The following is a 21,890-nucleotide window of genomic DNA, read 5'->3' as shown; positions in this document are numbered from 1 at the left end:
TTGCAAAACCATGATTGCTGTGATCTTGTACTGAATTTCATTGTTTTGAAGTTGCTGTTAATCTTCTATAATAACCTTGTATATTATAATATCTCTTGACCAATTGTTCAGCTATTTTTTAAATTTTGTAGTTGGATCCTCATTATTTTGCGTCTATAGGTCGTTAGTTTACTTGCTAAAGTTGTGGAGCATCTGGTTACTTGCGAAACCATGCAAATGACAACAACATCTGAGCAACACTGTAGGTAGGCCAAGTTGTCCTCATAGATTGATGTATTTACTTGCTTCCTACATTAAAAGTACAATAATCATAAAAAGAAAGTCTCTCATAATTTGGTCCTAGGCGTAGTCAACCATTATGCTTGCATCTAGTCAGGTTCACCTTCTAATGGGGCCGTGTTCTGTTCATTTTACCAGCTAGTGTCTTCTTAATCATATTCAATATCATTTTGAGTGAGGAATAATTATACTCTTCGAACCCACTGTGCCCTGCCTCACAAGTCAGTTGTCGTCATTGGCGCAGCTATTGGAGCAATTATGATGTTACTGATAGGTACTAAGTGGCGGTGCAACACTCTAAACGCTAGCTTCTTTGTGTTGCCCCGGTCACAGCAGATTGAGCTTCTTTGTCAGTCGGATTGCTGAGGCAAGCTACATACACAACTGCAAGGCTGGGATTATTTAGGTGATGACTATACACATCTTTATCAGTTACTTGCTTACTCACATATGTATTTACTGATTAAAGAAAAGGACGATATACATCCCCGTAAGTCTGTAACTTTAAGTAGTGTAAAATTATGACAAATGTAACTGAGGCCACAGTATTTCTTAGCAGTGTTTTGTAACAACACAAATCAAAAATTCCTTTTGAATTCCTGCTTAGTATAAAACCCACCATGGATTTCTCTCCAATGTTGTCTATATATATATACCAAGCAAGATTTTTGTATATAAGTTGATTCTTTTTAATTGAGTATGCTTTAGTTTGTTTTAGTTCAATTTGTTAGATCTGTTTGTGTAGTAGGAAATTAAATATTTGGGTCTAGTTGGTATTGAGATTGTTTTGTGTTGAATGAGAACATGTGAATCGTAATTTTAAGATCCATAAAAGAACAATGGGGGGGGGGGTGTGATTTTATTTTAAGGATATATATAAGAATGCTTATGTGAATTTGATAAGAGAATTGAAGTGTAATTGCTTTATGAATTGTATTAAATTATGGATTTTCAGACAAATTCGAGTGTTGGAATTGATCGAATGCAAAGTTGATGATAATGAAATAGACTGGTTATCTCATTTTCTGGAGACAGGTACAACTTGTCTTGAATCACTTATTTTTTACTGCAGTGATTCTCCCATAAATTTTGAGGCATTGGAGAGTCAGGCTGTGGCTGCAACATGCAGTGACCTACGTGGACTTCGGGTATTCCCAGCTATACATGTAAGTTTGCGAACATTATTTATACACATCAAGTCAATTAAGGTAAGATTGTCTTTTTTAAAAGAAATAAAATATATTAAATCCAAATATGCAGAACATTGTATGTGACCAAAATCTCCTAAATTTATTTTACGTAGTCGGTATCCTTTTGCAACTCTGACAATCTCAATATATATCTTCATTCATGTCTTCAGTAGATACTTATCTAGTTTATCTCCGATTGACAGCGTTTCTCTTTTCTATGCCTTGTTAAGATAGTTGAAAAAATAATCACTACTACTGATCTTCTCTGTTTCTTTTCAAATCCATTCCTAATACATAAATAAAATTTAAAATTAAAACTAAAAATTAAACTATATAAAAAAAAAATTGTTTAAAAAACATGTGACATACCTTTGTCTTCTTGTTCCAAATATAATGATTTGGGAAGTCAATATCGATTTTTTCTTGTTCAAGTATCATTGAATAATGTCGTAGTGGTGTATTGACCTGCATTATTTCTTGCCAATTTTAATCATAATTTATCAACTAACTTAATTCTTTATTTGAAATCCTTATACCACACATAAACTCACCTCATATGTCAATCCCTTGTAGTCTTCATAATAAATAGTATTCTTGTTTTTTTTGTAGTAACAGAGTCTATTTTGCTCTATTGTATTCCACACATCAGTTGATGTTTCACTAATCATCATTCCAGCATTTATCGATCCGCAATTGGTTAAGTCCACATCTATGGTATCCATGTGGTTTACCTGCATTATTTTAAATAATCTTAGTAGCTACTGATAGAACAATATAATTCAAACTAAGTTCTTAGATTTAGAACACAATAATAATTATTAATTCACAGAAAAAAAAATTAATTTCTTGGTACTTTTGCTTTGTAGCTCTGAGTTTTGTGATGGAGGTTTCTGTACTTATGAATGGTTGAGTTGTATTTATAAGTTTCCTTTGGCGTATTTTTGTCTTAGTGCAATACTTGTATTGGACTTGTACTTTGATTAGAAGTTTTATTAATTAATACTTATCTAAATTAGATAAGATATCAAAATTAGAGGTTTCACTTTGATTAGAAGTTTTATTAATTAATACTTATCTAAATTAGATAGATATCAAAATTAGAGGTTATCAATCGGTAAAAGATAGATATAACAATAAAAAAGCTACTTATTGACCTTCTTTCCTTTTCACCTAAAGTCCTAAACCAACCAATTAAATCTTTGTATATTAGAACTTTGATATTTTACTTTATTAGAAACAGATCAATATTCGAGGTTAAGCAATATCAACGCATGGAAGTTTGCTCTCTATTTGAGAATGTTTTTTGTACTTCCGTGTAGTAATTAAGTTCAGGCAAATATTGTTTGAGCATTGTTTGGGTTATTTCTTGGATTATTTGAACATAGTAAATCAAATATTCAGAAGAGGAAGTGTAATAAAATTTGAACATACCTTGGCATTTTCTGTCATTGATTTAGCATCTTTATTATCTTCAGATACCATATTTGTTATGGTAAATGATGGAAACTTTTCATGCATACTATATTTATTGAGTTTGACTTGAAATATCCAATCACTACCAGTATTTTTGTCAAGTTCTTTTTGAATGTCATCGAAATCTTGATCCTGCAAATTATATAATAAACAGTTAATAATAATTTAATATTGAAATAAAGTTAAACGTGTTTATGCTTTACTTGCCTTTTTCTCTAAATCAAGAACTTTTGCAATTGGTACTTTCACAATATCTTTTGCTTTGTTACCAAAAGCTAAGAAAGCAGTCATTTCAGTTTCATCCTCAACTCGTAGTTTTAAAAGGTATCTGTAAATTAAAACATTTAAAATATTTGTACTCAATTTCCTTTTTATTAGACATTTGTTGGAAGACTTATCTCTTTTTTGGTTTTAAATATTTGGCTCCACAATCTGTGCATGTATGTTCTGAACCACTATCAACGTGTTTTACAATACATTTAACGCAAATTTGATAGTACCAGTTGGTTCCTAACAACTTGACAAATTTTCCTCTACATGTGAAGACCTTTTCCTGTAAAAAGTCATAGATTACAAAACTAACTATATAAGTCATATGATATTGAAAATATATGAAAAATAATGTAATACTAAATGGCTAACTTGATTGGTTGGTTCCATCCCATATCTTATGAGTTCTTCTATTGTTATCCTGTTCTTGCTCATTTTTTCCTCTAATGAAATTGGTTCTTCGTTGTCTGTTTTTTCTATTCCAATTTTTTTTATCAGGGTCTTCAAATCTTCACAATTGAAAAAGAGAATCATTATAGAAAATATGAATAATTGAAAATTTTGTAAATAAAACTGGTCATAAATGACCTTTTTCTCATTTCATGAACATATTTTAAATCCAAATTTATGTAAAGTTTTGTTGCTGATGAGACACACACTTGAAATTGCACTATTAAATAGGAAACAGTTTAGTATGATAGCAATTATTTTTGGAAACTAATACAAAGATGATGTTAAAGCTTAAACTTACTTCCAATCTTTTTTAGAAATAGGGATGTCAAAATGACAATATCATTTTCTTCCTTATTGCTTATATTAGCAATTGTATCGGACATTTCTCCCCATAATGCCACGCTCTTCTCATAACCCCTGTAGATTATCCCAAATTGTAAAATACAATTTAATAATAGAAGAAAAAATTGTGTACTTCTGAATTAATGTTTACCTTTCGTCTACTAAAGTAATTTCTCTGTAACCTTGTAGGTTTTTTTTACTAATTTTTTTCAAAATTGTTATTATATCTGTATTACAAATATTGTTAGATCATTCGAATATGCATTATTAAAATATACAAAAAATAATAAGTTTATAAAATACCTTTCAAGTCACATGCTGAGGCATCTTCTGTTGTAAGGAATTTTTCGAATCCAACAAAAGTGAACTTGTAATTTTCAATACTCTTGTCATCTTCGTTGGTAGGAGTTACTATAGTTGCTTTTGTAAACATAATTTTGCAGTTAAATCGTACCAGACGGTAATTCTTGTCTTCTTTGTCCACTTCAAAATTTTCAAAAGTATAAAATTTTTCCTCTTCTAGTTTTCTCTAAATTTGTCTTTTAGGTTGTCATGTACCTTGGCATGGGTTTGATCTCCCTATGATTTCAAAATTAAATTATTAAGTAAAAAAAAGTGATTATTAATTAAATGTATATTTATGACCTTTTCATTAATGAGAAGCATGTCTATTCCAAAAGTTTGTTTTCTGTTTAACGGATTAAAAGGGAACCACAATCTGCTGACATGTGCTTTCACTATACACTTGTCTTGTCTGTTTTTTGGTTGAGCTCGGCAAGTCCTGTGTATTTATTTTCCATTGTGTAATGTCTGCGAAACAATATTATAACATTGTGAATTAGTTCCTTAACAAAAAACTATTAATATATATTGATTGAGAAATTATTGCATAATAAATCACAAATAGACACTCGGGCACCGCCATCTTGAAATTTGATGACTAGCATAAGATTCACGTCAAGTTTAGAAAGGTATTATTATCGTTTAGCGCTTGTGCTAAGGAGTTAAACAGCTTGACCATAGGGAAAGGAGTGAAACTGGATCGAGATCTGGGTATCATCACCGAGAAAGAGATTGAGCTAATTATAGTTGAATCATCATCGATGGGAGAGGTATGGGGGAGGTAGGAGTAGGACTTTACCCAGTGGAATTTGGGCCCGACCCGTGCTTTGCTTGCCCACAGTTTTATGATGAAACTCACCACTTCAAGCTGGGCTGGAACTGATGTGACTCCTTTACGCTGATGTACCTTCAAAGATTGCATCGATGTCCCACCCGGTATACAATAAGTTCTAACACGGGGGTATTAAGGGAGGGAAAGATACTCGCCATATCGAAATGCCGCCGACTCTTGATCTTGCTCCTTTGGATGTCGATCCTTCCGGTCCCCTTATCATATAACGAGGGGTAAGTGTTTGGAGAAATCCTGTAAGGGAACATCAAGTTTCCGCGACGGTTTGCTCCCTTTGAGACCTTGACTCTGAACTCTGATCCTTTCTTTGCAATTTGTTCATTCCTTTCATGAACCTACTATCTGGAAAGGGTGATCGTGAGGCATCCAATATACCTCATTGGCAGCAAGCAATGGCAGAAGAGTGATCAGCGTTAGAGCAGACATAGACTCGGGATTTGGTCCCTCTTCCTGAGGGTAAGAAAGTTATAGGGCTTAAGTTGGTATATAAAGTGAAGACTCACTCTGATGGCACACTTGAGCGGTACAGGAGGAAAGGGGGTACAGGAGGGATTGACCTGCTTGTTTTAACCTTTCGAATGTGGGTACTTGGAACATTATCTTGTGTTCTGCTCTCATTTCTAAACCAAAATTTCTGGTACAGAAAAGAGCCTTTAACAATCACAACTATATCAGCTCAAATTGTCATGGTACCACTTGGACATTTAATGGCTTCAACAATCACTAAACACGTATTCTTCAAGGGAACTCGATGGGAATTCACTATGAATCCAGGACCATTCAATGTCAAAGAGCATTTTTTGATGACCATATTTGCTAACTCTGGTGCTGGAACTGTTTATGCTCCACATATTGTTACTGCTATCTATGTATTTTATAATAAGGAGACCACCTTATTTGTTTCTGCCCATATACCCATAGTGTTTGTCTTAGTGGATACTTGAATTTTTTTAGTTTGAAATCATATTTAGTCATTTGAATTAATAGAATATCTTTAGTTGATTTAGCGTGAACTCTTCTTAGGCAAAAACTTAACCTACCTAGAAACATTATGGTTTAATTACTCCGCCAAAAAATCAGATTACTATTTATTTTGTCACAATATAATCTTTTTATTCTTTATCTTTTCATTAGTCCCACTTCCATTACTTCTCTTGGAACTCAAAAATTCCAAAACTATTCAACAATATAAAATCCAACCCAAAGTTAGAATCCCCAATTCTGATATGCTTAAATGTTATAAAGATGTCATGCTTATGTTTTTCTTATTCGTTGGCCCTTTACAACTTGTTTCTTACCCCACCATCAAGGTAAAATATATTTCAACAATCTCGATTTTTATTTATTGATTTTCTGTTGATTGATATTTTGTTTGTTGTTATTGTTATTGTAGTGGGTTGGGATAAGGGCAGATTTGAGGTTACCAACAGGATGGGAGATAGTGATGCAATTGTTTGTGTATTTTATAGTGGAAGATTATTGGATACATAGGTTGTTGCATTGTAAATGGGGGTATGAAAAGATACATAAAATTCATCATGAGTTTACTGCACCCATTGGATTTGCAGCATTTTATGCACATTGAGCTGAGGTTTTGATCCCTGGGATACCGTTTTTTCTTGGCCCTGCTATTGCTTTTGGTCCTACGCAATTTCTGTTATCTCTGAATGTCTATTGAATCATTATGTTTATATTATTGGCATTATAGAACTTTAATTCCGTGCTGAGGTCCAACTTTCACCTATGTACAATTGGAGATTAGCATTTTTTGTATCTATACCCATCAGTAGCAGTCCTCATTGAAACTGTATGGGATAATTTTTTCCAAATACCCAATTGGAAGAAAGTTAAGCGCATTGGCTTCTTTGTGGATTGTCTATATCATAAGGATCCTTAAAAAGTGGCTCTTGAGTAGGACAGGAGTCTATAGTTTTTTGCGGTGTTAATCCTTTCCCTAATATTTCTTTTTTATTTGTTGTCTTTCTATATTAGGCCATGGAATTGAATGGTCAGGAGTTATATGACCGGGAGCTGAGGCTTGATTATTCCAGACTAAGGGGTTCATTTAATACCCTGCAATCTGGTTACTGCTGATATTACATGTGTTTTTAATTGTTTTATTTGGTCTTCTCACTGCTAATTCTCATTATGCCAATGCAGAAAGACAAACTCATATCAGAAGGGATGCCAAAGTCTTACGGTTTTTGTTCGAGGTTTTGACACATCAGGGAAGTCTCAAGAGGTAGAGTTTTGTTGAACATTGTTCTATCTACTAAAATCATATAATTGGATACTATTCTCACCTATCCTTTGGTGGCAGGTTGAGAGCACATTGCAGGAGCACTTTGCATCCTGTGGGGAGGTCGCAAGGGTGTCTCTCCCAAAGGATTACGAATCCGGTGCTTTGAAGGGGTATGTAAAAATTTTCCTTGTGATTTTCTTGTTATGAGATATTATTTTTACTACAATCTACACTGCAATGGTGGCTGTTGCGTGCAATTAAATCTAGGAATGATACAAAGCGTTCATATTGTCGTTGGCCTTACCCCCTAGGTTCACTGTTGAGTGGATGTTACTCACTTGCTCAACATTATTCTGTTCTAAATAACTTCTTAATCTTCACTTGAAGCATAATAATAATATATTAAAAAATATTCAGATCTATTAGAAATTTAAAATAAGTTACATATCCTATCCCAAATAAAAAAGTTACATAAACAAAAGTTGAAGAAACAAAAGAGGAATATGTTACTTTATAAATTTTGTAAATAAAAGGAATATGTTGAACCTGTATGATTGCTTGACTTGAATTATAGAATAACCTGCAATATACAATAGAAGAATTTAGAAACTCTCAAAATATTTTGATTAATCGTAGGATTTATATTTATACTACTTGTTTTTTTATAATAATACCTTCGTTAATTTGAGGAGAGAAGCTTTGTAGATTAGTGGAGTATGGTTTTTGTTTGTGATTTATAGTTGTTTTTCTGGATAAACATCCGTAGGTATTGAGATAGTTAAAGTAATAATAGACTTCTAAGACTTCTAAGACTGTCAAGTGTTGTGTTAGTTTTAGACTTCTAATTGTATAAGACTTCTAATTGTCTAAGAACTGAGTTAGCTTTAGACTTTTAATTGTATAAGACTTCTTAAATGTTTCCTTGGAAATTATAAGCCAACAACCCAACTGAGGAGGCCAACGTATCCTCTTCAATTACGATGATAAAATTTAGGACAGCTTTCAAAGCATTTAATGCATTATTTTTAGCAAAGTATCTGAGTAAGATAAGAGGAATAGGACAGCTTCAGATCTAATCACTATCACACACAACAACAACAAAAACGACTCTATGACATCGTTCTTGCACAACACTTGAAAGAAACCTCCCTCTTTCAACTTGCTGATCTTCCATCCGCCTCTTCTTGCGTCTTAGACTTCCAGTCTAGAATCAAGTCTCTGTCTCTTCCTCCTAATATTGCCTCCACGTGTTTCGGCAGCACTGAGCGCTTCTAGACAGGTCCACATATTTGTGCTGGTATTGACACTAAGCAAGATTAGATTGTGTACGCACAAAAATGTGTACCTAGGTCTATGCAATTGATTTTAGAGTCGCCACTAACTTTATTAAGGAAAAGTTGAGTAAAACCTATGTGAAGGACTAGCCCTCGAAACTAGATAATTATTGGGTTTGGGAGTCAAGGTACGATGTGGGAAAGTGTTAGGCACCCACACTCGCCTGGTAAAACCAGCTTTACTTTTCTTGAGGTGTAATGTGTTAAGATAGGCAAATGAAGAAAGCTTGAAAAATTAATCTATCAAGTTGGATGATCTTCACTAAATTATTTTAAAAACTAATAACTATATGCTAAAAAAAAAATAACCTAATATGCAATGCTAAAGGAAATAAAAGAGAAAAAAAAAAAGATGTCACCTTGTTTGGAATGTTGCCTCATACTTGATTGTAGATTGATTGATTGATTGATGATAAACTTGATCTTGAATTGACAATTGTGATTTTTAGATTGAAATAGGTGATTTGAGAAAAAAACAACTTTTGGTGAAAAGAAGTTTCTACTCAAGATCGACGAGAAGAAAAGAAGGCTAAAATGAAGAACTAGAAAGAAAAAAAATGAAGAACACTGAAGAAAAGAAGGCTATTAGCTCTGAATAACTAGGTCCAGATTATTAACTCCGAATTCCTAGCTCTAGCTTGCTCTAGATTGTTTTTTGTGGGTGAATGAGACCCATATTTATAGCTTTTGGGTGTGGATTCAAATATGGTAATGAGTTTGATCCAATGGCTGAGTGTTGATGAAGAAAAATCCAATGGCTTGATCTCTTTCTGGTTGCACCTCCTAAATCTGGCCCTTGAGTCAAGAGGTGGGATAAGGGGTGCGATCTAGGCCCTTGATCTTTGGATATTTCAGATGGATTAGGGCAAAAAATCAAGCCCTACACGTCCTCAATGAGCCCATAATCCAGGGTTTCCAAACATAGCTCCAAAATGGCATATTCTCTAGAATATTTTTGATTTTAGGGATCAAATCAAATCAAACAAATAAAGAAGGTTCTTTAGGTTTTTAGAGGCTTGAAAATGGGTTAGAAACCCTAATGAAAAGGTCCAACTCGAGCTGGATCCACAGCCCATGAGCACGGGTCCAAAATCTACGAAAAGGCCCATTTTGACCATATTTTCAATGTTGCAAATTTCCTTTGACTGGGTCAAAATTAGGCAAACTCTTTTCAAAAAAAAATGTTAATTAATCCATTAGGAAGGTTCATGAACTCTTAAAAATACCCTTGGGTCGAAATCTTACTCCAAAAAAAAAACATTGCACTCAACAGTGCGCACAACGGGCTGAAACGGGATAGGGCAAGATTAGGGTTTTTAAAATCCAAAAGGAACCTAGGCAAGTTTGTACTCATTTCGAAGGATTTTTCAAGGGGAATTCAAATATGAAATAATCTTATCCAAAGAAAGAGTGGAAAAAACGAGATTTGGGCTCCAAAGGGTTACAGGGGCATTTTGGTCATTTTCAGCTCAAAACTCAGAAAGCCACAAAACTTCAGCCATAGCTAGAACATGATGAGGGGAGTCTAAAAACGTGAAAAGAAGATGAAAAGAAAGAAGTTTGATGTAGAAAAGAAGACTCTATAAAGTAAATCACCTTATATGATCAAATTTAATTCAAGGCAAAATCGTGAATGAATTATGCCTGGGGTGCAAAAATGGGGTGTCTACAGATTGACAGGTTATGACCAACCACGCGGATTGACACAATGCCAAAGTAAGAATGGCTGACAGAACATCTATTTAAGAGCTTCCTAGAGTCTATTTGATAAATCCTACAGTACCAATAAAACAACAAAAGTAATCTTAAGGAAGCACCAACATTACTTGCGGGTTTTCTTGCTCTTTTCCCAAGAATAGCCTTTGCCTTCATACACACACAGCTATTTTGATACTCCAGCACAGTTGCACTAAGCAACACAAACTTTTAAATAGGAACACACACAAAATTTGGAGTGTGTTATCCAAAGTAGAAAAGGTGAAAAATCTAATACGTTCTTCCCATACTTTAATTCGTGATCAGCCAATGTCACATGGGGTTCTCCGCATTCTCAATGTACAACAATTTGTACTTGACCAATTTGTTATGATAAAAGATAAGGCTGTTGTGTTTTGCTGTCTTTTCACCCTTTAATAAAATAAAATAGTGCAAAGATCTTATTAAGATCACATCAAAATGTCTAAGTGAGAATGTAATTTCTTGAAAAATAAACACACTCGAAAAAAATAGAAAAGTGGAGGTTATACTCGTGGAGAGAGTTTAGGGCCATAGACTGCAACCCATAATGTTGAGTGACTTGGTGGAGCTGCAAGAAGATATGGCGTAGCAAAATGTTGAAACTTTAACTGTTGCTGATCATGGTTTTGCATAAAGTGGGAACTAACATCAACTCTGCGAAAGCCATGTAGTTGACATCCTTGCAACGCTTTCTCTATAGCTTGTAGCTCCTGAAAAACAACAGAATTCCTTCCAGAACCACCACAAAAAGGCAAGACAACTTCAGCTAGATGGTCCCTTGCAGCACCACCATATTTAACGCCAGTAGACCTATTTAGATTAAACTCAACAATCTTTTACAGCTTGTACCCTAGACCTAAAATGAAACAATAGATCTGATCCGCAGGAGATATGCTGCCATGTCATTATGGCAGTCACTATGTCAGAGCTTGGCATCTCCAATTTGTTAAATCCAATCCATACATTCTTTCCTATAAAACATATTAAATATTTGTATTAGGCAAGAAATTAATATATATTTATTTAACTTGTTTTTATTTTAATCTTGTATATAATTTATCTTGAATGTAAAATAGCGAAATTAGGACATACCTTGAGTTGATATCTTCATATTGAATTGAAAACTTCTTTATACAAGATGTTCTTTGTGCATCCTTCAGGTTCATTTCTGTCTTTTTTTATTAGGAATTTCAATCCCTTTCTTTAGGTGGTTCGTGAGACAGCAACATATAACTGGCCATGTGTGAAAATTGGTCTTGGTAAATAAACACCAACCTTATCAAAAGTCTGACCTTGACTTTTGTTTATAGTCATAGCGAAACAAACTTTGACAGGAAACTGTTTCCTCCTGAAGACAAAAGGCCATTTTGGGTCACTTGGAGACATAATCATTCGGGGAATAAAAATTGGTTCTCCTATCTTTGTTCTAGTAATAATTGTTGCTTCTATGACTTTTGGAGCAATATTTGTCACTGTGAGTCTAGTACCATTACACAGTCCTTCACTTTGATTCATGTTTCGCATCAGCATAATAGGGACTCCACGCTTAAGCTTCAAATTGTGGTTGGGTACTCTGGAAAATTCCAAGCTGTTTAAAAATTTTGTTGGATACAGAACATCTTGTTCTGCGCACTTTCCTGGGATTGGACATAAAGAATCTGCACTTAAGTAGCTTTTTAAATCTCCAAGAATTTTTTAAACAATTGCAGAATTTATTTCGTCTATTGTGTCATTCTTCGGTGCTAGAATACTCCTCTCTTTCAAGTACTTAACTTCTGTATACTTATTCACCAAATCTGGATAAATGGTGCTGATGATATCTTCAACTGAGTTGTCACTTTATGGAATTAGTAAGTCATCAGGTATTTTGATCCAAGTCGGCTCTATTTCTTCGTTCATCGCCTTTGCAGGAAGGTTCCCATCTCCTAAATCTAGAACCCATTTGCTAAATTCATCTACAGAACTAACAGTGTCATAGTCCATCACATCACTCTTGAGTCTCATGTTTTCACTCAAGTGAAAAACTTGCCAGTTTTTCCAAAGTTTTGATTTGTTAATGGAAGCTTTAACAACATCAATTCTTTTACCTCTTGGTATGACTGGCAAAATCTGTCTAAAATCTCCACCCATGAGAAATGTCTTTCCACCAAAATCTCTAGTATCTGGTTTTAATAAGTCTTTCAGAGTACGGTCAACGGCCTCAAAGCCGTGCCTATGAGTCATTGGAGCTTCGTCCCACACAATAAGGTCATCTTTTGAAATAAGCTTGTGTAGTTTTGAACCATGAGAAATGACACAACTTGTGGTCTCATCTGTAGGTATCATAATTTTAAACCATGAATGCGCTGTTCGTCCACCTGGTAAAAGAAGTGATGATATTCCCGAAGAAGCAACTGCAAGAACAATTTTACTTTCAGAACGGAGTTTTGAAATGATAGTCTTGTAAAGGTATGTTTTCCCAGTTCCCCCACTTCCGTAGACAAAAAAAACACCTCTAGATTGCATCTCAACTGCATCAGTTACACAGTTGTAAACATTTTTCTGTTCATTGTTGAGACCGTTATAGAGTTTTATATGTTCGTTGCGCAACTCTAAGCAGTTGTAATCCAATTCTTCAGTAATCAATTTGTTACCATAGGATTCTTGTGAAGAAATATTGAATTTAGGAAAACCTTCAATATCTGTAAGTGTTTTCCCCCTACAAACCATGATATTCTCAATCTCGCAAAGAGTATCATTATTTATCTGGTCATCACTTAGCAGGAGACTTTGGTTGTGGTTGGTTTTTCTGTAACGAAACAAAATATCTTCACCAAGGCTTTTCTGATGATTTTCAAAAAGTATTTCTGGAGATGTAACCTCACACAGCAAGATTAAAGTGACAAAAAGTTCTCTTAAAGAAGATGGATTTGCTCACTCACTGGCTTGCTTCATAGCATCATTCCATTCAATGTCGTCCTCTAGCAAACCGTATGCCTGTAATCCAAAAATGAAGGATTACATAATATAAACTGAAAAACTTGATAATCACATTTTAATTATCATCAACATTGCATTATTCTTATGTTTAGTGATACAATGTCAATGATGAGATCTTGGCCACTAAAGCAAATAAATTAAGGCCATGCTTCTATTTAGGAATGGCACATCTCAGGCAGTTAATCTTTTAAGGATAAATATAACAGGACCAAGTTCAAGTTGAGATATCAAAATATTTCTAGCCAGGCCATTAACAGGACTTAAAGTAGACTCATTAGGAATGGCACATCTCAGGCAGTAGAAAGCAAGTAATATTTTGCATGAAAAACTGCCCGGGTGCTTTCCCGAAAAGTATTTGGGGGTACCCTTGGTGCATGATAGGGTTAAGACTGCTCATCTCACTGACTTGGTTGACAAAATAAGGAAGAGGGCTATAGGGTGAGAAGGTAATGTACTTTTTCAAGAGAGAGTTGTGCTTGCTAAATCTGTTCTTTCCAAATATCCATTTACAAAATGTGTACATATATGATTTGCCAAATAGCTTGATAAAGAAATGTGAAATGATTCTAAAGTATTTGGTCAGCGGTGTTTGACAAATAAAGTAGCTGTGAAATGGGATCCATGTTCCAAACCTAAGGTGGGTGGGAGGAAATATCATTAAGTACGACAGAATATATATTCTGGTGTCAAATGACATATATACTATGTCACAAAAAAGTTGTTAGTAGTAGATGGACAATTGAAGTAGTTGAAAATTACCTGACACGCTGCTTTAAAAGTTGGATGTGGAATTCCATTAACTGTACGAATATCTTCATAACTCCTAGGTCCTTTAACAACATTAAGCAACATTCTTAAGTAGAACCTTTCCCCTAATGTAGGATGTGCGTAGTAAACTCGTCCAATTGATTTTCCTCGTTTTCTTAGAGTCCACTTATTATACTTTTTTTTTTCCAAACAAATTTAGTTGGGAAATCAACATACGTAAGTGTCCTGGCTAATTCATACTCTTCATTTGCCTTGAACCATTCTGTAAACTTTGTTCTGGACACTTTTTCATGACGCACTACTACTTTTGGATCATCTTTCTCACTGTCGTATACAATATTTTGACCTTCAAGATGGAATGGTAAGTGCTCGACACTCGGATTTCTGTACTGTATATCAAAATTTAGAAGCCTCCAAACTCCTTCAAAAGAAGAAAGAAATTGATAGTCTAAGAAGTTTGATACTTCATCAACATCCCTGACAATTTGTTCCTTACTGTTATTGTCTGTCACTACATTCTCAACAATCTTTGCAGATGCTCTATCCTTTCCCTTGTTAATATACTTGAATAGGTACTTGATTGACCTTGCTTTGTTGCAGTGTTCAACATTTATGTGGGCTTGGAACTTCACAATCAAGTCCACATTGTGTGGAATGACCCATTTGTTATCAAGAGTTATTCCATCTTTTTTTGCAGTTCGACCATTGTCTCTCCTCATATAGACTATGAAGTCATTTTCGTCAATCGTTGTCTCGCTACAGAATGGCTTCGGATAGTGCCTAGAGCATTTTTTATTCCCATCATCAGTTTTTACCATGCAAGGAGAATCTGGTTTAGACTGGCCACATGGACCATGAATCATGAATTCCACAACTGCATTATACGCAACTTTGTCAGCAGGGTCAGGCAATTCGACAGATATAACTCTGTTGACTTGTGAAGGGGTGGAAGACTTTGCTAAATTTTCCAAAACCAACAAGATATGAGCATGGGGCAAGCCTCTCTTTTGGAACTTTATTGTGTAGAAAGCTGCAATTAATTGGAAGTTAGTATCAGATTTTCATACTTTAATAATATAATATTTACTAAAACTTAACAGTAAATATAAAGACTTTGCAACAAATTGTTTACAGATGTTATGTAAAGAAGTTGTAAACTAACAGAAGTAATGGAAATAAACTAAGAAGTGGACCACTTCACCACTTTTTGATTGACTATTCCTTTTGGTATATCTGTTTCAAAATTATTAATTCTTCATCTTAATTTCTTATGTTTTCGATTGATTCTCAGCATTTTAGAATTTTCTATTCATTCCCTATTGAAGGGGTAGCTTTTCTGTTGCACTTATGAGTTTTGACAATTTTTTGAAGCATGCGGAAAGGAGACTAAGAAATAACAGGGGTACCCATCGTATTCCTTTAGAGATTGTATCGGCACTTGTGTCCTGATCGACCTCTATTCTCAGGTACCCCATATACGTTGATTAAGAGTATAACTCTTCTTGCTTCTATGTATGAGAGGTCAGAGTGAGGTAGAGCTCTGGTTAGTGCAAAATGGTGGTGTAGTCTCTACCCTGACATTACTTTTGGACCTAAGACATTTGTGTTTGAAGTCATGTTGGATTTCAGCTGGATGCTGGTAGTAGTGTGCTAACCCGCCTACTCCTTTTTTGCTATATAAACAAAAGCCAACATGAATCTGAACAGAATGGATCATGGACACTCTTTGTGTCTGTATATTCTTTTGTGCCCTTGTATTGAGCTTTTGGGGTAAAAGTGCTTTAAAACAGGGATGGCTCCTAGGAAATGTGATGTTCTCTTAGTTGAACCATGCTTTATATGTTTGTTTTTTGTTAATGCAGGACATAAAATTCAATCGTAGTTTCGATATTTGAAGTTGAGATAAACTACCAGTTTTTGTCTTTTTGAACAGTTCCCATTGATGTCGGGTACCCTAAGACATTTTTATATCCTAGCTCAAGTGTCATATTCATGTCTTGACAGACTTGTGGTCAGATCTAATATTTGACAGTCTTATCGAAAAATGTATAGATTTTTTAAGCAAGAATGCAAGAAGTGTGTACCCTGACGAAAGAAGCAGCCCAGTTTTTTTATTCTGAAGATTGATTTTGTATCCAAGAGTTGTTTTTTTGTTTTTCTGGTCTTCAATCTATTGACTATTTTATTTGATTTTTATATAGGTACGGTTCCTTGGGTGGGAGTGTGGAATTTGTAAAGATGGTGGTGTCCTTGGGTACTTCATTGTTAATCAACTCTATAGTTATTACACTTAGGCAATGATAGAGCTAAGTTATTATCAGTTAAGGTGTATTAAAAGTTTTCAAGTGCTTTGACTGCGGTATTTATACGTCAAATTTGATAAACTATTAATCTTTTCTAGGGAGTGAAGGGAGTAAGGTACAACATGAAGATAGAGCTAGAAGACATGTAAATTGGCATTTGTTAAGTTTATACACTACTTTTGGTATGTCATAATCTATGAAGGCTAATATGTCGTGGTCAAATCATGATCCTTTTATCAAGTATATTGGATATATACTTTTGATAGGAAACTATTTAAAATGTTTTTCTAACTGTACTGTTATCTGGACAGCTTACCAACAGTTCAATTACTGATGTTATTAAAACTATAGTGAAAAAGGATGGGTATATAGGGATTTAAGGGGATGGAAACCTAGGATGCTATTCCATATAGCCATATGGGAAGTACATTAGAACAAAAACAATTTGTAGACTTATTAGGATGAATTTGTGTGTATCTATATTGAAAATTACTACTTGATTTACTTGTAAACTTTACTAGGCTGGGCTTTTAAAATAGGTGTCAATAGTCTTTCATACGCTGACTTGAAAGGTAATAACATAAAAAATTTGATTCCTTGCTGATCCTCAGTTGTAAGGAGAAAACTTATACAGATCACTCCTTTAAGCTATATTAACCCTCATCATCTTTACTTTTGAATGTGTTTTAATGTGTTCATGACTTATTTTTTCGTCTCTTGATATGTTTGTTTGATGTTCACTGTGATGTTTTCTTGTGGTAGGCTGCTAAAGTATGTGCAGAAACTGCTCGTTCAAACTCCAAAGACGAATGTGAACTGTACAGAAATAGTTTTGTTTTGTGTAGAAATTTTCTTGAAGATGTTCTACACATATTTGAAGAATGAAGAGTCTTTGCCACATGGTATGATTGCAATAAATTATTTAGGTTGAAAGTTATATAAGTTTTGTGATGTTTACTATTAGGTTCCCCTGGTTCAGAATGACTAAAGAGAGACTTCTACAAATATTGCTCTTTGTTGGGGACTTTAAATGGGTGACATTGTGAGATGTAAGAACACTACTGAGGCAAGGATCATGGTTAATCTTTCCTGGTATGAAAAAGTACCTGAAATTAAACAGGCAAGAACTAATCTCTTGTATGCCTTTTCGAGTATTGTTTGTAGCTTTTCTAGTATAACATCATATCTGGGACTTCTATGTCATGGCCCTATGTTAGTGGTGCAGGTGTTTACGTGAAGACTTTCCACCCTGATTGGTCACCTTCACCAATCAAGTCTGCCCTTATGACTACAGGTACTTTGTGCTGCAATAAAGATTTATTTGTTTGTTATTCATTCAATTCATGTTTATTCACGTGTTATTAATCTTGTAAGTACTTATGTTTCTTCATTCATTCAATTCATGTGGTTGTTCACTTGTTCTAACTCTTGTAAGCACTTATGTTTCTTGGTGTTTGTAGCTTTCCCCCTAAATCCAACAACTAACCCAGATGCTGAATTGGGTTATGGTGCTGGACATATTGATCATGTAAAGGCTGTAAGTCCTGGCTTAGTCTATGATGCTATTGAAGGCGACTACCAAAAATTTCTATGCAGCATAGGGTATACTAAGGAGCTGACCAAACTCGTATCATTCATGTAGATTTCAAGAGATCAAAGCTAGGTATGTGTCTGTCTATATTACAACACGTTATCATAGACTGCTTTCTTGTTTGGATCATTTAGGCATATATTTTTTTTCAATATTCAGCATCTATTTATAGATTAATTATATATTTGAAGGGGGAGATATTTTTTTCTTAGCAATATGATAGTCATAAAGTCTACAAATTAACTAAAAAGTTAAAAATTACTAAAGAATAAGTTATAAAAACAACTAAATTAGTAAATTACTTACCCGCCCAAGCTTTTCCGAACCTTTTACATTTTTGCAAATCCGTCATAAGTTCATGCAGCTTAATCTCAAAAACACTAGCGACAATTTCAGGGAAATCGACATGTGTATATCCGGGAGCAATCCTGTCAATACATTTTTGAACTTCAGGCCATTTAGGATTGCAAGTAAAAGTTATGAATAGATTAGGAGATCCAGCCCATCGACAAATTGCAATAGCGTCTTGGTAGTTTTGCAGCATATAACGTGGACCTCCGGTGAAAGAAGATGGTAGAACTATTCGCCTTCCAACAAAACCTGGTTTTGAATCTCCAAAAAGTACTGCATCAACTAATCCTTGATAAAGCTCAGCACGAATAGTCTGCTGGTTATTTCTAACTCAATCAACTCTAATATGTTCTACAACACAGTAAGAATCAACAATAAGTTGTTGTTTCAAGCGTTCACCAAGAACAATTGTTTTTCCTTCTTTTAGTCTCATTTGCAATCTAAAAGCGTAGAACTCCCTCATACTTATCTTTGTCCTTTTCCCAACTTTGACATTATTCCGATAAAGGATATCAATCCTGTACCCGTCTTCAGCATGAGGAAACAAAAGAGGATATTGCATGGCCATGAAACTTGGGTGCAATTCATTTATTCTTTTCAGGCCATATCCTTTTTTGTCCACCACAATATCATTTGTAATTACCAAATTCACTCTCTTCCTCAACAATAAGTGCAAAGAAACTTCGGATGATGTCGACATGTTATAAAGTCTCCTATCCTTTTGTCTTGTACTAATAAGCTTTATACTGAAATCACCTACTTCAGACTCTTTAAACCTGTCCCTTTCCATTCTATAAGTCTCAGTAAGTTTGTTTGTATTGTTTAACATATCTATCGGTCCCTTCACAATATATGGATCCAACTCTTCTTGAACTCGTTTGTCAAAAATTTTCTTACTAAGAAAGTTCATTCCATTCACAACTTCATTATCAGTATCATATATGTAAAGTTGGGAAAACTTAGGGGGTAAACCTTTAGGTGGAAGCAAGGTGCCAATTTTGTGGTGGTTTTGCCCTTTTATCTTGTAGACGTAAGGACCATGACCATTGTTTATTGATTCTTGAACATCACCTCTTGTTGGTGTGAAAGCAAACATGCTGTTATATACTCTGATATTTTTCATAAACTTTTTGGAGCTGGAGCCAGAATTGCAGTCCATAAGCTCATTTAAAAAATTAGGTGTATCTTTCAAAAAAGGTAGCTGAACTTTCCCCCACCACAACATATAGAGAACTTTGGATTTTTAGGATTTTTCGTTCGGCCATTCCTTTCTTCATACCAAACAATGGCATCACAATAAGGGCACACTGATGTTGGTTCTCCAAAATCCAATGGTTGGAAACAACGCCTAAATTAAAATGAATATTAAAAACTATAACTAATAATATAATATTAAAAACTATAACTAACAGTATAACTAATATAATACTTACTTTCATGCAAAACTTCACTTGGTTTCTCATGGGAAACTTCAACTTCCATATGGTCATTTGTATTGTTTTCATCTTCTACTTCTGAATCATTTCCACTGATTTGAGAATCTTAGTCATCGTCACTTTATCCAACATCGTTTGGTTGATATAAGTGATTTTTTCGGGAATAATGGTTGTCATCGCTTGTTTCACCATCACAATTAACATAACCATGAGTTTCAACTAGTTGGATTTCTCTATTACTCAATATACATCTCCTTTTATATCGGCTATTTTTTGCTTTTTCATTATTTGATTGCGGTCCAACCACTGTATAAGAATAAAACATGTTAAGTACAACTCAAAGCCAAGTAACAATGAACAATGAAGAATGTCTTACCAAGTTCATTAGGAAAAGGCGGTGAAGGAAAAAAACCATCAAGTTGATGTTTAGTGGATGTAGCATCTGTTGACAAAATTAAACAACATTATAATTATAATGGAAGAAGAAAGGATTTTTTGGTTACTTGTCCATTAATAATTAATCAAATATTTTTTAAAAGAAAAGACTTATACTTATTTGATTGCCATGAAACTTAGGTGCAATGAAGAATGTCTTACTAGGTTCATTAGGAAACGATTGGGAACTGTGTTTATCTTTTTTGTATTTGACTCGACGATTCCTGAACCAATTCTTTATATTATCTTCTGAAATTTGACCATGTATTGACAGTTCAATTGTCAAGAGTTTGATTTCTTCCTTAGTATAATATGATTTTTTTTTTTATTAAATGCACTTTCAAGTATCTGAAGCTACATCGTTGTTGCGGAGAAACGTTTTTTATAAGAAACTTCAACTTCAATATGGTCATCTACTTTATAAGAATAAAACATATTAAGTAAACAACTATAACTCAAGTAACAATTAACAATAAAGAATGTCTTAACATCTGTTGACAAAATTATAATGGAAGACCTTCCACTGGTCCATTCTTTCTGGATCTCTCCCGTTTGTTATAAAACCACTTATTCACATTTGTTTCTATAACCTCACTATGTTCTTTCAACTGATTTGTGATATCTTGGATTTGCAGTTTAGTAGGTTGATTGAAATGATTGAAGGTCCGCTCCAAAGATTTGAATGCAGATCGTTGTAGGACTCCAATGTTTTTTGGTCGTCATCTAACAAATTAAGGCATTGAAAAATTAAATTAGGGAAATTGTCAAGCAAGGTAAGACAGTGAGGAAAGAATTATGTTTTATAAAATCGGCATGAGACAGTGATGTATATATAACCACACACGAAGTGTTTTTGTCTTAGAAGTCTAATACAATGGAAACTCTATTATATATGGACATATATACACACATGAAGTGTTTTTGTCTTAGAAGTCTTTTTTTTTTTGCTAAAGGTAATTGATTAATAAAAGAATAATGGTTACATGGAATCGAAAGTGACAAGACAGAAAAAGAAAAAGGAATACAAGGTCATTACTAGATTATGTTTATCTAGTTCGAAAAATATGTAGTATAGTGGTTCTCCAATTTTTTCATGAAAGAGGTCTAGATGCCCACCATATACTATCTCCTCGAGATAGAATGCGCTCCCAAATTAGTCTCTCTCCAAGATGGAGTGACATTTATCCATTCTGCCTGTCCCATTGTCTTAGAAGTCTAATACAATGGGAACTCTATTATCTTGTTTTTGTCTTAAAGAGATTGATTTTGTTTGCCCGAATGTGCTGCCTTGGGGCATATCTAACTGATAATGATCTTTGCGTGCTTAAGCTATTCTGGGCCTTTAAGCTATTCTGTTTTTCACATTTTGCTTGCCCATCTATTCTTTTGGAACCTATGTTGTTTGTCTCCCTTGAATCTTTGTGTAGAATGTGTTGGGATATCTTGAGGTTCTTTTAGCTTCATGGACCTAGGAGTATTCTCTTTGAGGGGTAGTCATGTGTGGTACTGTGGTCC

At 34.3% G+C, this 21,890-nt stretch overlaps 2 protein-coding genes across 36 annotated transcripts in view; one reads left to right on the top strand and one right to left on the bottom strand.

The window, feature by feature from the left end:
• Positions 1-18,251, top strand: part of LOC147508631 (nucleolin 2-like) — a 29,154-nt gene extending 10,903 nt beyond the window's left edge. For 7 of the 35 annotated variants that reach the window (XR_015218103.1, XR_015218105.1, XR_015218106.1 and 4 more), the window contains 10 exons: positions 160-245; positions 524-685; positions 1,352-1,445; positions 7,192-7,282; positions 7,360-7,412; positions 7,520-7,611; positions 17,325-17,464; positions 17,542-17,682; positions 17,788-17,856; positions 18,023-18,245. Coding sequence is in view for 4 of the 35 variants with exons in the window: in XM_086601050.1 (XP_086457176.1) it covers positions 7,195-7,282; positions 7,360-7,412; positions 7,520-7,611; positions 16,461-16,513; positions 16,661-16,744; positions 17,325-17,332 (378 nt within the window). In the remaining 31 variants the exon portion in view is untranslated. Of the gene's footprint in view, positions 1-159; positions 246-417; positions 686-1,351; positions 1,446-6,592; positions 7,442-7,519; positions 7,612-9,234; positions 9,526-12,830; positions 15,579-15,630; positions 15,726-16,460; positions 16,514-16,660; positions 16,745-17,324; positions 17,465-17,541; positions 17,683-17,787; positions 17,857-18,022 lie in introns of those variants that run through there. The other 28 variants (XR_015218113.1, XR_015218114.1, XR_015218115.1 and 25 more) reach the window with 24 other exon arrangements.
• Positions 18,252-18,835: 584 nt separating this feature from the next.
• LOC147508630 (uncharacterized) lies at positions 18,836-19,600 on the bottom strand. Its single transcript, XM_086597453.1, has one exon. The coding sequence runs from the start codon at positions 19,598-19,600 to the stop codon at positions 18,836-18,838; it is 765 nt and encodes a 254-aa protein (XP_086453579.1).
• Between the last annotated feature and the right edge of the window lie 2,290 nt (positions 19,601-21,890).

The sequence above is a fragment of the Coptis chinensis genome, chromosome 3 (genome assembly GCF_015680905.1).
Source record: "Coptis chinensis isolate HL-2020 chromosome 3, ASM1568090v1, whole genome shotgun sequence".
NCBI lineage: Eukaryota > Viridiplantae > Streptophyta > Magnoliopsida > Ranunculales > Ranunculaceae > Coptis > Coptis chinensis.
Note: the sequence above shows the minus strand (reverse complement) of the source record. Positions and strands in the feature narration are given on the sequence as shown.

Coding starts and splice junctions, on each gene's coding strand:
- LOC147508630 (XM_086597453.1), bottom strand. CDS start 19,600: ATGTTTGCTTTCACACCAACAAGAGGTGATGTTCAAGAATCAATAAAC.